Source organism: Oncorhynchus masou, chromosome 23 (assembly GCF_036934945.1).
Source record: "Oncorhynchus masou masou isolate Uvic2021 chromosome 23, UVic_Omas_1.1, whole genome shotgun sequence".
Taxonomy (NCBI): Eukaryota; Metazoa; Chordata; class Actinopteri; order Salmoniformes; family Salmonidae; genus Oncorhynchus; species Oncorhynchus masou.
The window spans coordinates 28,234,387-28,252,880 of record NC_088234.1 but is presented as its reverse complement, the minus strand read 5'-3'; the positions used below and the strand labels follow the sequence as shown (position 1 = coordinate 28,252,880).

The 18,494-nt window shown below is 47.2% G+C and overlaps 1 protein-coding gene across 7 annotated transcripts in view; it reads left to right on the top strand.

Moving 5' to 3' along the window:
- LOC135510695 (neurexin-2-like) overlaps positions 1–18,494 on the top strand; it is a 977,907-nt gene that overhangs the window by 708,633 nt on the left and 250,780 nt on the right. For 2 of the 7 annotated variants that reach the window (XM_064931822.1, XM_064931821.1), the window contains exon 1: positions 144–737. The exons of the other annotated variants lie outside the window; for them this stretch is intronic. In XM_064931822.1, coding sequence (XP_064787894.1) covers positions 407–737 — 331 coding nt within the window. In that variant the 5' untranslated portion in view covers positions 144–406. Of the gene's footprint in view, positions 1–143; positions 738–18,494 lie in introns of those variants that run through there. 7 annotated transcript variants of the gene reach the window in all.

The window sequence follows — 18,494 nt, the reverse complement described above, 5'->3', positions numbered from 1 at the left end:
TGCTGTTTAGGCTTCCACCGCTAGTGGTAGTTTGTTTTGTGGTGTTTAGCCGTGTGCCTTAATAAAAACCCTTAGTCGGCAGTGGGGGGGGGGTCATTTTTTGGGGGTGCTGTTGTTTTTGGAGATTCGTTTTTTGGGGGCTCTGGGGGATTGCGTAGGAATAGAGAATAGGCTCCAGGGAGGATTTAGCCGTAGGATTTTTTCTTCTTGCTCCTTTTTGGAAGGATTTCGGTTTTTATTTTCCCTGAACATACCTTTTTTCCTGCAGTGTTTTTGGGATCATCGTCTTCGGGAGGAGGATCGTGTTTATTTTTTTCATCCTCTGCTGATTTTAGGGTTTTACAAATATATATATTTTTGCCCCACACTGGCAAGCCGGGGATCATGGGCCCTGGGTCCATCTGAGATGTCATCTTCCTGTTCCTGTCGCGCGGAAGGAAGTTGGAGGGGCATGCTGCTCCCATTGAGCTATGCCCCCGTGCTTCGGTCGGTCCTGGAGGTGGGCGGAGGGCTGCTGCTAGTGCAGCGGCCCGTGGCGCCCCTGGTGTGGGCCAGCCCGGCCTGCCTGTTCCGGCTGGTGGTCTCCCTGGCCCTGCTGGCCTTCCCCTGCCCTGCTGTGGCAGCCCGCGTCTCCTCCAGCCTCAGCACCACCCACCACGTGCACCACTTCCACAACAAGCATGGAACTGTGCCCATCGCCATCAACAGGATGCCCTTTCTCACACGTGGGGGCCACGGTAAGGTCCAAACTCCCTTATTTTACTCGTAAACGGTCCCTTTCGCTATCTGGCAAGCTAATGGTTGATGGATCGATTAATCATGCCGGTAAGAGTGTGTGATGTGTGGAATTATGATTTGGACAATGGAGGTTAATGAAACGTAGTAGTCTTGAAGGGGGTTGATTTGTGTTTGGAGAGGAGGTGGTCTGGCTTGAGACCATGAGTCAAGCCAAGTGGTTCATCCATCTATTGATCCTGGTTCATCCACACAAAGGCAGAGGGCTTAAACAGGGCAACCCACCTCATTTGCTGCAGGTCCCCACTGGCAAAACTCTGATTAATGGCTCCGGATCCTGTGCATCCTCAGACAACAGGGCCCTAATGCACATGTTTTACATGTGGTCGGCCATTTTAGATCCACGCTTGTGACCAATGCAGATTCATGTAATCATAACGCATAGCGCAACTGTTGACACACAATGGCTGGGTTTTAATGTCCTTGACATTATGACATGAGTTTTAAGGTCTTTGAGATTGTGTTCTGCTGTATGTATTCGCTATGGTGTATTCTGTGTCCTGGGTTTTCCATTTTAAAATGGACTCAACGTCTTCACTGTGCTCTATAAATGCTTTTGGCTGCTTCTCTGTTGGTTGCTGCAGTTTCTTCTGCTGGAGTTTTCTTTTTTTAAATCCCTTTTCCTCTCGCCCTTTCCCAACCTTCCGCAACAGAGAATTCCCAGCGTTCTGGTTAACTCGACATCTTCACGTGTTCCGCTGTCCATATCATTCACTTCAGTCCACTTAGTTTCAGTCCGTGTGCTTGGCGGCGTCGCCCTCCCTCCGTTTAGCCGTAATCTGTGTCAATCAAGGCGGTGTCAGACGGAGGAGAGCAGCGCACGTAGGCCGCGGCAGTCAATTGGCCGAGCCTGCGCCACTATCGACGTTATTGGCTTTCTGCATCTTCCCTGTCCTCAGTACCGCATTGAATTTCTGACTTTCCACATTCTCTGCCCGAGCCGTTGAGCGCGATATGCCAACTGTCTCTCGGGCCAAATGCCAGTCTGGAACACAATAGAGCTTCCAATAGAGTCTGAGAAGATGTGGGGAAATAATACTTGCTTTTTCCAATAAAGGGTTGATGAATGATGTTTGCTTGTCATGGCCTGGCTGGAAACACACACACACACACACACACACACACACACACACACACACACACACACACACACACACACACACACACACACACACACACACACACACACACACACACACACACACACACACACACACACACACACACACACACACACACACACACACACACACCGCTCTAAAATGGCAGCTGAAACACTGGCTGCCCTGTTCTATTCACTATTTAGTTATTTCTTTCACCCTCTAGCTTTGGTAATTGGATTGCACTTCTCTTGCATTTCAAGTTGCTTAACTATTTACATACTGCAATGAGCATTAAAAGGGTTCTCAGGCTTTCTCTGTCGATTTGCGGCTGTCCGGTGATATCGGACACTTAAGAGAAATGGGGTATTCGTTTGGTTAAAGTGAAAGAATGGGAAGAGAAAGGAAGAGCCTGTGGTTCAAGGCATATGACACTGACCACATGTCTACGCTGATAGTCCTACGGCCAAGGTTGTTTCTGTCTCCCGTTCACATTGGCATACGGCAGGGAAGTTCACAACGCATAGAACCCATTGAACAGTCCCCTTATGGCTTTTAGTGGTTACTCGTAGCCCGCCCACATGATACCCAGCTTCGTCTGACAACTTGGGTGTCTTTTTTAAATTATTATTCGGAGCAGCGTGTGTTCATCACCGATTCCATTTCATGTGAAAAGACATCACGCATGCTCTTGCATATCACTCCAATGGAGAGACTCCATTTCAGTCGCTCTCTAAATAAGCCATCCAAGTCCAGACTCACGGCCCTCTATGTCAAGTGCCAGCCCTCATTTCGGTCAACCATGTGCCCCCTCCCTCATTAGAAACCCAATGGACCTTTTCTGCTTGATAGGATCTCCTTAAGACTATGACCTATGACAGGAATGGGCTACTTTGATGGGGGAGGGACCGCAGTGGCTCACGGATCTGTGTACCATGAGGCGTGGAGAATATGTTGCCATTTTTTTTAATGCTGCAATTCTACACGTTTTGCCATGGGACGGAGAGAAGATTCTGCTATTTTATAACTCATGTAATTCTACAAATGCTCCCACAGGGCGGAGAGAAATGTTTACAGCTTTTAATATGATATCTGAGCGAGAGCGACTAATAGCATCAATGGAGGACCATGATTAGGCCTAGTACAAGTTCAGATAGCGAGACTAATTTACCCATGAAAAAAAAGTTTTAGCCGGCATAGGCTAATTGAGTTACTACCCCCCCCCCGAAAAGGCAGTTGACTCTCTGAGCGCTGCTAAAGGCCTCATACTGTATTCTGCCTGCTGGGGGTGTCATTACTCTGTTTCTGTCGGCTCCGTCGTCTCCTCCTGGAAGGATACTGCAGGGACAGAGCCACCGGCGAGAGCTTGTGATGCAAACAACAGTGGAGAAATGGATTGGATCATTTTAATAGGAGATGCCTTAACCTTTTGGTACGTAGTAGGTACCGTTAAGCCATGGCTGGGAGTCGTTTGCTTAACATTCGGGTTGGTGGGATATTGGCATATCGTTTCCAATTGGGATTTGGATCCTAGTATGCATGCTAATGCACCTGTACATGTACATCTGACACTCGAGTGTATGAAGAACTGCTTCAAAGTGATTGAGTATTAGCCAGGTTTGTTTGGTCGAGCCACTCTTCGTGCCAGGCAGAGTGGAGGGGCCACTGTTTGTCCTGTTATCCTGCCTGATTAACGACTGCCGCCGTCCGCCACGACGCCACTATTATGATGGCTGCTGAATGGAAAGGCGCCTGTTTGCAGGGCCCCCATCGCCAATCGCCCGCCTCCACCGATGCCCCACTCTCAGCCTGTCTATATGAAAAGCAATTCATTATGGCCTATTCAAGCCAGTGTGATTTCTTCTGCACTGCTTCTGATTGAAGGTAATTGAAGAGCCCCCCCCTCCCGACCATGCTTCTCCCTTCGTGTTTGTCATTTCAAACCGCTCTCTCTCTCTCTCTCTCTCTCTCTCCTCACGCCGGTATTACCCAGAAGCACTCAGTCTGCGGCTGGCTCGACTTGACACTGGCTCTTTCTTCCCTCCCACGTATGGTATATATTTAATCCATGTTGACGGTTTCATCTCACACCGGGCCTCCCTAGGGGCTGGCAAAACATAGCCTCAGCGCTCGCAGGCCAACCAAAACCTATTTAGCAGCGTCGTTATGTCACAGCAAACAGCGCGTTCTGCAGTCTTACGGAGGAGCCTCGCGAAACCACTGGGCTTTTCTCAGATGACATTTTCACACGAAGGCCTTTGTCCGTTCCGTTGTTATATCACCGAGGCTCTTTTGAAGGAAGCTGTGGTATACTTCTATGAACAGCGCACACATTCTCTGATGGGCGGCTTTGATGAGCTTCTTGTCTTACTGAGTCGGTGCTTATTTCTCTTCGCTCTAATTATGAAAACACTTAACGTAAACTCACCACAGATCAATGACACTGCAGTAGCTTTGTTGATGCAGTATGTCGGACCTCATTCGTTCCTCATCAGTCGACACACGCCACACACACACACGCACGCACGCACGCACGCGCACGCACGCTACTCACACCTCACTAGCTCTTTGGAATGGAAGCGGGCAAGGCAAGGGGTCTATTTGCCCTGCAGCGTAATCCATACCTGCACACGCTGCTGCATTGGGCTGACGGGATTAACATCTTAATTCTAATCTCAGACCGTGTTTGTTGTTTGTGATGGAGACATTCCAGGAGGTTTCATCTCTGGATATTAAATGTGTGTGTGTGCGTGTGTGTGTGTGTGTGTGTGTGTGTGTGTGTGTGTGTGTGTGTGTGTGTGTGTGTGAGCTTCCACCACTGTGGGTGTTTGGATCTGAGATGTGGCCAAGGGAGCTGCTTCTCCTTCAGTCTGAGTGGCAAATCTCCTTCAGTCCTTCATTCAAGGCCAATCACAAGAAGCAACGGAGAGGAAAGCTGGCTCGCTAGCAACACAAACATCCAAAACACCTTGCTTTTATTTCCTCATTTACCACAAGGATATCCATGGCAGCATTACTCTTGCATACATTATGACAATATATCATTGTAGCCTTTATATTAATAGGCAGAGAGAGATTACCTGGTTATACAACAGCCTTGAATCCCTAGCTATATTCAGGACCAGGACAATAGTTCATTCTGCTTGTGTGATCTCTGTTATTGTGTTTCACAGAGGAGGGAGAGGTCTCACACATTTCTCTCTGTGGGCACCGCGTCCCCATGGCAACCCTCCTCCAGGTGCCCTTGAATTAAGTGCCGCCACAGAGGAGCCAACTCCCCCTCTGACCGCCATCCCCCATACACACACAAACCCCTGAGGCTGCCCCCACCCCCTCTGACGCTGTCAATATGTCTTTCCCCTAGAGCACCTTTATATTTTCCTCTCTCCCAGCAGCTTTCTCCTTGTAAACCTACCTGTACGTACGCTTGGAATATGTCTTTATCTTGATGTCTCTAGTTCTCTTTATCTTCTCTCTCCCTCTCTCTTGTCTTACTATTCTTCATCTCTCACTCTCTACTCCTCCCTTTGTTCAATTCTATACCTCTCAGCCTCTACTCTGCTCATTACATATATCTCTCTCGCTCTCTCCCACCCTCTCTCCCTTCAATTCCTCCCTTTCTGCTCAACACAATAGCCTCCGTTGTGGAGCGTTGAGCTCAGGGGATACCTGGGGGAGTGCCTGCTGTTTGACTACAGTGTTAGCGTTTGACAGCAGCGGTGTTTGCTTACGGGCACCCCATGCATGCTGATGACCCAGCAGCGCTTCGAGGCAGGCAGCACCGAGGTTACAGCAACCCCAGCTCTGTGCGCTCATCCTGGGGGAGAACTCAGGGGCCGTGGCCCCTACGGCTGGCCCTGTTGTCACAGCTCCTAGTGATAATGAAAAGGAGAGGCGTTTGATAATCACTGCTTTATCTCTGTGATGACACCACTGTGTGAGGTCAGGGTGGAGGGGACAGTGAGCTTAGCCCATAGGGACACAGGGACAAGAGGCACGGTCCTACTTTTAAGAAGGCTGGCATTAGTATTCTCGATTTTATTCTCCTCGTCGCTCTGCAGGGCAGAGGCATACACACACAATCAGACACACAGACACACAGACACACAGACACACAGACACACAGACACACACAGACACACACAAAGTGGCAGAGGAGGAGAAAGGACACCTCCTGGCTATTCCAGATAAGGTTCGTCTGTTTGACATTTGCAGCCTTTTTTGTTGTTGTCTCTCTGTCCACCTGACCAATTGTGTCTTTGAAAGAGGGTAACACAAAGCCAAGCCTGTCAAAGCGAGCCGTTCCAAATGCTGCCAAGTGTGTAAACGGACGTGTCATCTGTTAATTCAACTAGATTGGCGTATTATGCACAATACTTGTTGGAAGTAGCACAACTTGTTATCTGAATTGGTTCTTGACCCAGCCACTTTGGTTTGGCTCGTGAGCCCTTTACCCCAAGTGGACCTTTTTGTGAGTGTGTTATTAGGCTGTGGGTGTTCAAGCAGCACTTGATGAGTACACTTAGTGTACACCACCGGGTGTGTGCTACCTCAACCCTTCTAATGGTCCTCCGCAGTACCCTCATTATCCATGCAGTCAACACTCACTACAGCTGGCATATGCACGCATACTGTATAGTGTGATACTCTACAGGTCCTCAGTATAGCGTGTGTGTTTGAAGTTTTTATTTTCACGCGCACAAGTACAGTGAAATGCCTTTCTTGTAAGCTCTTTCCCAACAATGGAGTGCTTCATGTCAGTAGTACTATTAAATAAAGTGAAGTAGAACAACAGCAATTGAGAAATAGAAATGAGCGGCACAGGAGTAAGTGAGTAAGTTAAGTACAGGGTCAGTTCCAGTACCATATGTACAATGCCGGAGTTATAGAGGTAGATATGTATAGGGTTAAAGTGACTAGGCATCAGGATATAATATTTGTGTGTCCTTGTCATGTAAGTATGTACAGTATGTGGAACTCGTAGCAAATGTCAGTGAATGTGTTTTCCGGTGTTGTCCGCTTCATGCTCTTGTTCTAGCTGCCGCAGTTTGGCAGCGCCTTTTTTTTTAATGTTGTGGGTGAGGTCAGGTACTTAGCAACCACAGCCCCGCAATCAACAGTGAATACTAGGCCAGGCTTGACAGACAGGGACCATGATTATGGGTGCAACCAAGAATTACAGCATAATAGGAAGATGTTCTGACCTACGCCATCTTCTCTGCCCTTCCAACTAGATATGTTTGTCATCTCATGGTAAATACCAAGGCTGACATTGTTTACTTTGTCAAACTGGTCTCCTCTCTATCGACCGCCTGTGGTGTACGTTGGACTGACTCGAACGCCGTCGCAACGATTCCTTGTCGCGAGACCGAACAGAAGGTCTGCGTTCGGCGACACACGTCAACAACCCAAGCAGCTCTGTCTAGAGTCTAGACTGTGGCTATCTATCCAGCTAGCGCTTCCATTTGAATTGATTTCCCCTGTTTCTCTTTCCTTCTTTCACATTACGCCTAACAGGACATAAGGTGTCGTACACCCCCACAGGGAACGGAGAATGCCTGCAGCTGCCAGACATACCCATTCATAGCTTTTCTATTACAGCCAGGAAGTGAGTGAAAGAGGCGAAGAGAAAGCACTTTGCCCGGCGGAGGTGCTAAGGATCCTCCGAGACAACGTTTTGATCAATGCCCTGCTCAACGAGCACCGCCGCCGTTCACTGGCTACTCGTCATGTCATTCTTTGGCGCCGCTGAATGGAAATAGCTTTCAGATTGTTATTATTTGCAACGGGCACACTGGTCTTTTTGGGTCGGAATAGGTGAATTTGACACCCGCTCTACATGCAAACACACACACACTATTATGAGTGATAGGACTTTATGTATTCATGCATTTATGGACCTCACTGATCACCTTTTCCCAATGACAATCAAAACGGTCTTCGATGTGTTGCCGACATGACCACGTGATGAGGTAGTCCAGCCTGCGATCTTGAAAATCAGCATCTGCCAATTGGCCCAAGAGGGAATTTCCTCTTTGCCTAAGACGTTTGTTGCTTTCCTGGGAGATCCGGGTTCATATTCCATGTGTTACATATGTCATGATGGCCCTATTACACCGCGTTCATCAGTCACAGTAGTGGCCGTAATGGCACTACACTTTCTCCAAAAAAGCACCATGGTGAGGGATGGCAGTGTCAAAATGGCTGACTTTCTAGAAAGTATCTTCTCTGTAGATTCCACAATGGCGAATTGCCCGCTTGGGCACCATGCATGGATCTCTGTGGAAATTCATTTTTAGGGGGTGGTGGACATGTTTGGCCTGGAAGTGTGGGGCCATGGCAGCCCATTTCTCAGCATCCCCTTCTCGGCAAAGTACATGAAAGCAGCACCGCCAAGCGCAGGGAGGTGGCAGAGGGAGAGGAGATCGAGCCCAGCGCCGCCTCTCGCTTTTGTAGTGCGCCAGGCCGAGTGTGTCGGCGTTGAGAAGCGAGGGTCGAATCTTCAGAGGGCGCAGTGGTGTAGGCATAAATTATTTATCCGGCTAGATATTAAAGCTACCGCGAATCGGGCCTAGCGCCGAGGATTTGCGTCTCTGCTGGGACCCCTCATCATTAATAAACAAAGTGGCTTATATTATGCATGACTGCTGCTTTGAAAAGGGTCCTCCCCTTCCCCAAGGCTGGAGGGTTTAGGAGCTGACTACTAGGACGGCTTCATCAGCTACTGTTACTATTCTTACTTTCATCCCAATCTCTTATTTCTCTCTCTCTCTCTCTCTCTCGGTCCTTTTGATCACAGTTCCCCCCCCCCCCCCCGTTTTTTTCTAAAGCTTCTCTGGTTTAAAAAAACAAAAACAAATCCCAGACGTTGTTGTTGTCACCGAGCGGTTATTTTTTTTTCTTTCATTATTTGTCTTAGCTGTTGTTATATTTGTCAACTTCACAGGGGAGCAGCTTTTTAGGGATCCAGCTGAGTCCCCAGCCAAAACAAGCTTAGACAGACATACTAAGCATGTGCTGAAGCGGCTCAGTGCTAGAGGACAACACTGAGGGGACCAGGGTCGGGTCGTGAACCTTGTTTAGCATGCGGGAGACGAGCTCCACTTTGGGCTGGAATTCGTAGAAGAAATCTTAGTCTTTGCTCTCGGTCCAAAATGTTGCTAGTCATACGATGCGGCGGACTTTGATGTGCTGTTGTTCTTTTTAAATGTGTGCTGTGTAGTTATTCCTAAGGGGATAGGCTGACACATTCCCAAACAGATAAAGGAGGGAGAGATGAAATGTAAAAAGAAAGATGCGTGGTATGAAATACTCATGGCGAGAAGCTGCTGCTTGACGTTCAAGTACCATACATGGTAAATGCCTTTTATTCTGGTGTCCTTATAGGCCTTAAATGGGGTCGTTTTTTTCAGGTGGTTGGTATTGGGAGACCATGGCGCTGGATATGATATTGGCTAAATTAAGCATTTTTAGATTATCCCTTTGTGATACAGGTTTCTCAGTTTAATTATAGTACGGTACTGGTATATATGGGGTGTATATAGTGTATATTTGAGTTTTGATTGACAGGTGTCAGTCTCATGTCAGCCGACATTACCTTTCTACAGTTTTCTGTGAAACACCACCACAGAGAGACAGGTAACCTAGAAATAAGAAATAGACAGACAACATCCCCTATTGCTTCACTCACGCAAAGTCTCACACACACACACACACACACACACACACACACACACACACACACACACACACACACACAACACAGACACACAAACGTTTATGAGACACACACATACATAAGCACGCACACGCAGTGCACAGACACAAATTCGTAGCTGAACAAGGGACGTGGATACAAAAACATCAAAGACCTTCGCGTCTCTGTCTGACACATCTGTGTCAGGGCTCTGATGACTGACAGTGAGTCTCTGAATCCATCACACTGAAAATCCCCTCGTTCGCTGATGCTAATGTGCCAGCAACTCATTTGCACAGCACACTGGGCTCAAATCGTAGGAAGGAAGAAAGGGAAAGAGGGACATGGAGGAGGAGAAGAAGAGGGGATAGATTAATTGAGGAAGCAGAGGAAGGAAGGAAGGGATATGCGTGGGAGGTGGGGAACGAGGGAGGACGGGAGAGAGGGAAGGATGCCGAGAGAAAGATGAAGTTGGCAGTGCATTGTTTCAAGCCACCTAGCTCGTCCCCTCACATACAGAACGGTCTGACACATGGAACACTCCCTGAGATCCAAAGGACTCTGCACAGGTGAAACACGGGAACATAACCAGAGATGGGCTCCGCTCCATCCTTCTCCCATCCCCGGACCATCACTCAACTAAGTTAGGGGAGGAAAGCCCCACACGGCCCCACCGTACTAGGCCACAGAGCCCACTGCGTCAGCCTCTTCCCTCAGAGCTCCACTCCATCGCTCCACCGATCAGGAGACTATATCTGGTGCTTCGATTGTTCCCTTTCTGTCAGGCACTGGTCTATAAAGCGGTGGTGATGAAAATGCTATTCATCCGTAGAGCACATTTAGATAATGCGTAAAGCATCGAGCATGTAGCCAACTTGGAGACCCCCCCCGAACACACGCACACACACACACACACACACTGACTGCTAAAGCATATCGGCATGTGATGCTTAGGGCTGGCTCAAGTACCGTGTAACCGACGGTTATGGATGAAGAGCGTCATGAAAATAAAATACATATATATAGCAGCCTAACAGCACAAGTGATACCGATAACTCGGGCGGCTGTATCACGCGTGTCAAACTCATTCCACCGAGTGTCTGCGGATTTTTGCTTCTCGCTTGTACTTGATTGTTGAAATAATGTCAGTAATTAGTAAGGAACTCCCCTCACCTGGTTGTCTAGGTCTTAAACAAAAACCTACAGACCTACAGTCAGAACATCTGCTGTCTCAGCCACTGCCAGTCACCAAGGGTGTACCCCTAGGCTCGATCCTAGGCCCCACGTTCTTCTGAATTTACATCAACAACATAGCTCAGGCAGTAGGAAGCTCTCTCATCCATTTATTTGCAGATGATACAGTCTTATACACAATTGGCCCCTCCCCGGATTTAGTGTTAAATGCTCTACAACATAGCTTTCTCAGTGTCCAACAAGCTTTCTCTGCCCTTAACCTTGTTCGGAACACCTCCAAAACAAAGGTAACATGGTTTGGTAAGAAGAATGCCCCTCTCCCCACAGGTGTGATTACTTCTTCTGAGGGTTTGGAGCTTGAGGTAGTCACCTCATACAAGTACTTGGGAGTATGGCTTTATCTGCTTTATCTGAGCGGGGGGAGACAGAGAATAAAAAGTTCATCATATGGCCTGTATGTAAGGCAAATCGCTCCATCTCCCCTCTCCAAGGCGTACGCCCTCCTCCTCCTACTCGTTCTCCTTTATGCTACTACTGTGATCGTATTGGGTGGAAGAGAATTGACAGCCAATGGGAAAGGTCTGTGTGCAGGATACGCGGCTCAGAGTTGCAGGCATTTGAGGTTCCCTAGACCCACGGCATTCTTCTAGCTGGCGTCACTGGTCACTAGAATGTCTCTGCGACAGACAGAATATCAGAAAACACGACACAAATCTCTTGAATCATTTCTTTGTGCTCAAGGTTTGAATACCTATTTTCTCTCCCTTCTCTGTGTATTTTCTTTCTCTCCCTTGATCCCTCCCAGTTCCCAAATTGAAACTGCCATCTAACACTTTCTGGGAAAATCACATTTAATTTGATACTCAACAGAATTTCGGCCCCTCAGAGCATTTTTCAATTAAACTTGTGTGTGTTGTGTCCTAGAAAAGCTTTGGGCCGTTCACAGTAGCACAGCGCATTGCCGTTCCATATTCATTGAGCCGTGGTAATGAGTGGCCAACACAGTGAACTATGATCATCCTACTATCTGAATGTGCTAGATGTGCTGATGTTATCGCCAACCTATCCAGTGTTGGCTCCCAGAATAATGGAGATCAAAGGTCTCTTGTTCTTTGGCGATACGATTGATGCTGTGCTTCACAATTGTCTCCTAACATGCATATCTACTTGGAGCAAGATGTCCCTTGGGATAGGGAAGGAAGTCAATTGGCCTGAGGAATTAGCAAATCCAAGGTCCTTTCAGAAGGGTATTTGCCCTTGACGTTTCTAGCTCAGACGAGATGGATTGCTAGTGACTAGCGTAGCAGCTAATTAAGGATGGATCTTGGCACTACCCAAACAAACAGCCTCCATCTGGGCTTCATTTCTCAGATGCTGTCGGCCTTGGTTGACCCTGTCTGACGTCTACCCCTCTACCCCTCTGTCTGACTCCTTGAAACACTCGACACTCAGCAGCCATGACTTACCACCCTTTTTAGCCCTCTTTTCGGTGCTCTCTCTCTGGCACTTTACCCCGTCTTCCTCTTGATTAACATCTCTGCCTTGTTCTGGTGCTCTGTTTTTTTCCGACCACCTGTTCTTCTTTGAGAGTGGAGCTGGTGGAGAGGAGAGCGTGATAGCATGCAAGCCAAGGGGTTGATAGTTTGGGTGAGTTGTGGCACCTGTTGGTTACCGTGCATTCCAAAGGGGCGAGGCGGAGTCGTCAGCTCCCCCGCCTCGTCTGTAAGCGTTGCCCCGTTGAGGAAACGCGTTCCCCTATCTGTCAGTCATCCGTCTTGCTGTGTCAGTTTCTCGCTCACCCTCAGCTATTGCTGTAGTATCTCAGACAATTCCCAGCCCTCCAGCCATCTATTATACTACACTCACAGGTGCAGAGATTATGGTGCACAGGCAACACTTGAGGGATTAAAGGGAACTACAGCAGTACTACGATTTATTAAAAGCCAGTTGAGTGTCTCTCATGCTCATAAGTGTCACTCCATGTCAATCCTATCCAAATGATTGTAGGGCAACTGTTTAGTAATGCTGTGCAACTGTCAAGCTTTTAATCACATTTCTGTTACTCCACAAAATAAGTCATTTAGATTTGTTTCCCCAAGCAGCAAGTATAGGAACTCTTAACAAAAGTCTATAGCTGTAGGAGAGTTGCATATTCATCCAATCAGGTGGTGCAAACCTTGCAATCAAAAACTTTAGCATCAGGTTACTCTGAGCTGATTGGCCCCTTGAAACCAGAAGTCTTTTTGCATGACTATACTGATCCAATCAGAAAATGTCATCCGACTTGATTGGGAATAGACGGCAATGCCGAGTACTGACAAGCTGAAAAGCAAAGCTCAGACTGAAAATGCATTCTGCTCACTCCATTTAAGCAAATCATAATTGAGACTGATTGCCACAGGACCCCAGGATCACGTGCCCTTTTCCAAATGGCTTCCTAAGTGCAATTGTGTTTGAGCTGAATTTCCTTCCCGTCAATCTCATTCCCCATGTTAAATGTTAAAAGATTGCATGTGTTTATCCCATTTGAAAATTATACACCTGCCCCAAATGAAAGGCCTAGAGTTTCTCCGCCTTCCCCACCAGTCACATTAATTACATGGTGTAATTTTACTCCCAAATGTTTGTTCTGCTGTGTCAAAGCTCAGCGGCAATTACAACTACACTGTGCCATGCTGAGAATTAGCATTGAGAGTCCCACTTCGCGTTCGTCTGGACAAAACATCTGCAGAGGTAATGCCAACCATACAGAAGTGCTTCTTCCACTTCTAATTGAGGTTCCAGGTCTCAGAGTTAATGCATAGCTAATGTATCTTCATGTGTAGCTCAAAGTACAGCATCAGGTCATTCACCTGACTGGGAAAACGGATACCGTAAAAAAAAAGTAGGGGGGTGGATCAGATGTATATCTGGTGTGATCCCCATTTGCCTTATGCAGTGCTACACATCTCTTTTGTATCGAGTTGATCAGGCTGTTGATTTTGGCCCGTGGAATGTTGTCCTACTCCTCTTCAATGGCTGTGCAAAGTTGCTGGATATTGTTGGGAACTGGAACATGCTGTCATAGACATCGATCCACAGCATCCCAAACATGCTCAATGAGTGATATGTCTGGTAAATATGCAGGCCATTGAAGAACTGGAACATTTTCAGCTTCCAGGAATTGTGTACAGATCCTTACAACCTGGGCCCAAGTACCCAATTGTCATACTTGAGTCAAAGTGAAGATACCTTAACAGAAAATGGCTCAAGTAAAAGTGAACGTCCCCCCAGTAAAATACTATTTGAGTAAAAGTCTAAAAGTATTTGATTTGAAATAAACCAGACAGCACAATTATATATATATTTTTTTATTGGTAGGGAGAAAACACTGACATCATTTACAAATGAAGCATTTGTGTTTAGTGAGTCCGCCAAATCAGAGGCGTGAATTGTCCTGCTAGGCATTCAAAATATAACGAGAATTTTTGGGAGTATGGGAAAACGTAAGTAAAAGTAATTTTTTTTCTTTTGGAATGTACTGAAGTAAAAGTAATGAAAAATATAATAAGTATACCCCAAAAAGATACCCCAAAAACCGACTAAAATAGTACTTTAAAGTATAAGTACTTTTACACCACTGGCCGTGCATTATCATGCTGAAACATGAGGTGATGGTGGCAGATGAATGGCATGTTATCTCTGTTTATTTAAATTGTCATCAATAAAATGCACTGTCATTAGCTTCTGCCTGCCCATACCATAACCCCACTGCCACCACTCTGTTCACAACGTTGACGTCAGCAAACCGCTCTCCCTCGTGACGCCGTACTCGCCATCTGCCTAGAACAGTTGAAATCTGGAAAAATCCGTGAAGAGCACACTTCTCTAGCGTGCCAGTGGCCATCGAAGGTGAGCATTTGCCCACTGAAGTCGGTAACGACGCCAAACTGCAGTCAAGTCAAGACCCTGGTGAGGACGACGAGCAATCAGATTAGCTTCTCTGAGATGGTTTCTGACAGATTGTGCAGACATTATTTGGTTGTGCAAACTCACTGTTTCATTAGCTATCCGGGTGCCTGGTCTCCGATGTTCCCACAGGTGCAGAAGACGGATGTGGAGGTCCTGGGCTGCCATGGTTACATGTGATTGTGAGGCCGGTTGGGCGTACTACCAAATTCTCTAAAACCTTGGCTTATGGTAGAGAAGTGAACATTACATTTTCTGCCAACAGCTCTGGTGGACATTCCTGCAGACAGCATGCCAATTGCACACTCCCTCAAAACTTGAGACATAGCCCGGGAACACCCGGCAAATCTGTCAGTGAACAGCATGCAGCCAGAACAAGCCTTTCGCAATATTTCAAATACAATCGTGGGAAACGACAGGTTGGAAAGCAAATGGCTCCTGCTTTAAAGAGAAGACTCTAATCTGACTGTAGGCCACCAAAATATTTGATCAACTTCCAAATAGGCCTATTGAGCTAACATTGTCTTACAGAGTAAAACAATAGAAATAGGATTTTGGCACAAAAGTATCGGCCATCGCAGGTGAGTGAGCCGCTTACCTGAGTGAAACTGGAAAGCTTTTTTAAGGCTACAATTTCCTCCTCGTATTGTGCAATATGCATCTCCACACATACCTAGGCCCAGGTTATTGATGAATTGGTTATTGATCTCTGATTCTCAGTTTGATCCGTGTCAAGGTAGCCTGTCAGTTCAATCATTTGTGCGCAATTAAAATAAGACTCTGCTAAAGTCTCCAGTTATATAAAATTACATAGAAATACAGGAATTGTGTTTACAAAAGGCCAAGTTCCTCTACTCTAATGCTCTATGCCAGTATGCAAATGCAATGATGTGCATGCACCGCTTTACGACAAAGGTGTTTTTAAACATTTTTACTATCCGTTCCGGTACCTGGGAGCCCACCAGGTGACCTCCCTCTCCTTACATTGTTCTGGGAACCTCCCGATTTACAACTTAAGCACTGGCTACATGAACTACACTGAGTGTACAAAATAATAGGAACACCAGCTCTTTCCATGTCACTCGTTAAATCCTCTTCAGTCAGTGTACATGAAGGTGAGGAGATTGGTGAAAGAAGGATTTGTAAGCCATTCACCCTCTGTGCCATTCAGAGGGTGAACGGGCAAGACAAGAAATGTCACTGCCTTTGAACGGGGTATGGTAGCAGGTGCCAGGCGCACCGGTTTGTGTCAAGAACTGCACCACTGCTGGTTTGACACTACTGTGGGAAACATGGGCCAGCATCCCTGTGGAACGCTTTCGACACCTTGTAGAATCAATGCCCCAACAAATTGAGGCTGTTCTGAGGGCAAAAAAGGTGGTGCAACTCAGTATTAGGAAGGTGTCCCTAATGTTTTGTACACTCGGTGTATATAGCCCTAAGGCATCATGATCACAATGCAAATGTAGCTTTGCATATCTAATTAGATTTGCTAATGGTTTCCCTCCGTGTGTTTGAGTACTGTGTGCTGGGAGTATGTGTGGGTTTGTGTCTGAGGTCTCCCGTGATTGTATGTGTCGCAGGATGCCAGATAGATGAACAGAAAGAATGGAGAGGAGAGAAGGAGCAGGGGGTTTGATGAATGGCAGGCACTGTGGGCAAGCAGGTGAGAACTGGAGATTGTGATCTCTCTCTCTCTCTCTCTCTCTCTCTCTCTCTCGCTGCTAGCTGACCTTTAGCTTTTGCGACATGGAGAGAATGTCGCTCAACATTACCCCTCCCCTCTCCCGGACAAAGCTTATTTTTTTTTTGCGTCATGCCGAGGAGGGGACACAATTCCTTTCCCGCTTTTGATGAATGCCTAAGACGTGGGTAACACAGGAAGGGGAGGCTGTAAAGAAAAGAGAAAAGGAGGGTGGTGTTCCTTCTTCTCCCTCTCCATTTTGTCCCACCCGGTCCACACTATTAATCAGTCTGGGTGACAGGGCGGGCTCAGAGGACGACCAGCATGCTTGGGGCTGAGTTCGAAATCATCTATGGTACATGACCTCTGACCTCAAGTCCCTGTTCACAGACCTCACACAGGCGCCATACTTTTATGGGTATATACCAGGGACAAAGAAGAACGTTTCTCTGTTGTTGACTATTTACGACCCTGTATGAGGTCAGGTGTATGTGTTCCTCTATTGATGTCTACAGATGTTCTCCATGTTTGACCTCATATAACACATGCTATTACAGAGCTATAAGATAAAATAACTTAGTTATGAACCTAGAATTGAATCATACTCTTCAATAAGCTATATGGCAGGCACAGACATGCCGTTTTCACTGTAGCCTAGACAGGAACGTATGTGTGTTCGGTGTGTTCCTAAAGTATGGGGTAGCGGGGTGACTAGGCCGCCGTGTGACTGTCCATCTGTCCGTCAGGCCCTGACCCTCACTGGCCCCAGTCTTTCTCCCACCCACCCCTGGTCTTTCTCATGGTAATTGCATAACAACGCTGACATCCCATTGGGTAAAAGGTCTCACCCCACTCTTATCGTTCAACTCCGATTCATTCTTTTTCTTTCACAGTGAGGGAGGGAAATCAAATGGCGATGCTGGCTTTTGGGGGGGTTTGGCGTGGCGGGGGTACATGTCTATGTGATCTTAAGCACGTATCAGGGCTTTGTGATGTGATGATGGCGGTGGCCTGGCTGGGGGTTTAATGGGGAGAAATGCCAGTGGTAACACTGTGACAGGGCGTCCCCTGTGGAGGGGAGCTGCCAGAAGGCTGTCATCTCTGACATGTGAAAGGCACGGCGTTCGGAGGACGATGGCGCCGGCAGAGGTGGCATTGAGTGCTCCGCCTCGCGGCCCTGTCAAGGGACCGAGTCCACCTCGTTACGTGGCGGTGCTGTTATACACGAGACACAAACAGAGCACACGGGGGTCTGAGGGGCCACGTAAACAACAACCGCCCGCTGGTGTGTAAAGCCCTCTGCTGGGCTGTATCACTGCAGAGGGACCCAAGGAGGTGGAGAGGGGGAGGAGGGAGAAGATAAAGTGTGGGAAAAAGTGTCAGAGGGTTGAAAAGTAGCTTGAAAGCTGAGGCGTGTGTGAACGCACGTGTGTGAGCGCACGTGTGTGTGCATGTGTTGTGCACGTGTGCGTTCGCCTACTTGCACATTTGTGCGTGTGACTGGGTTCTATTGCCAACCCCATTACCATGCAGCACATCTTAAATTGCCTTATTTTCGTCAAGGACTGCTCTTGCGTACTGAAATGCTGTCTGAGGAGTGGAAACGGACAGATATTCATAATACACCACAATGTGAAGGAGGCGGGGGGAGGGAGCCTATGGTGGTGAACGGCCCCTACCATCCAGAGCGTCTGGAAAGGTAACCTTCAATCTCAAGAAGGTGCTACTCGGCGTCGAGAAATGATTGGCAGGAGGAAAAGGGGCGGCAGGTAGACTAGCGGTTAAGAGAGCTGGACCGAAAGGTTTCTGGCCTTGCTCATGTAAGTCGCTTTGGATAAGAGCGTCTGTTGAATGACTTAAAAGTCAATGTAAATATACATCCACTTTGCTCTTTCTGTATATCAAGGTTATTTGCCCAGATATGAAATCCTTCAGCACTGTTTAATAGATTTAATAGGTTACACGTACGCCGGTTGTTTGATTATAGTGGAATCATATTTGCACAAGTCACTCCCAAGTGAAGACTCCTCCACTTAATAAAGAAGGAATGGGAAAAAAACACAGGATTATAGCAAGA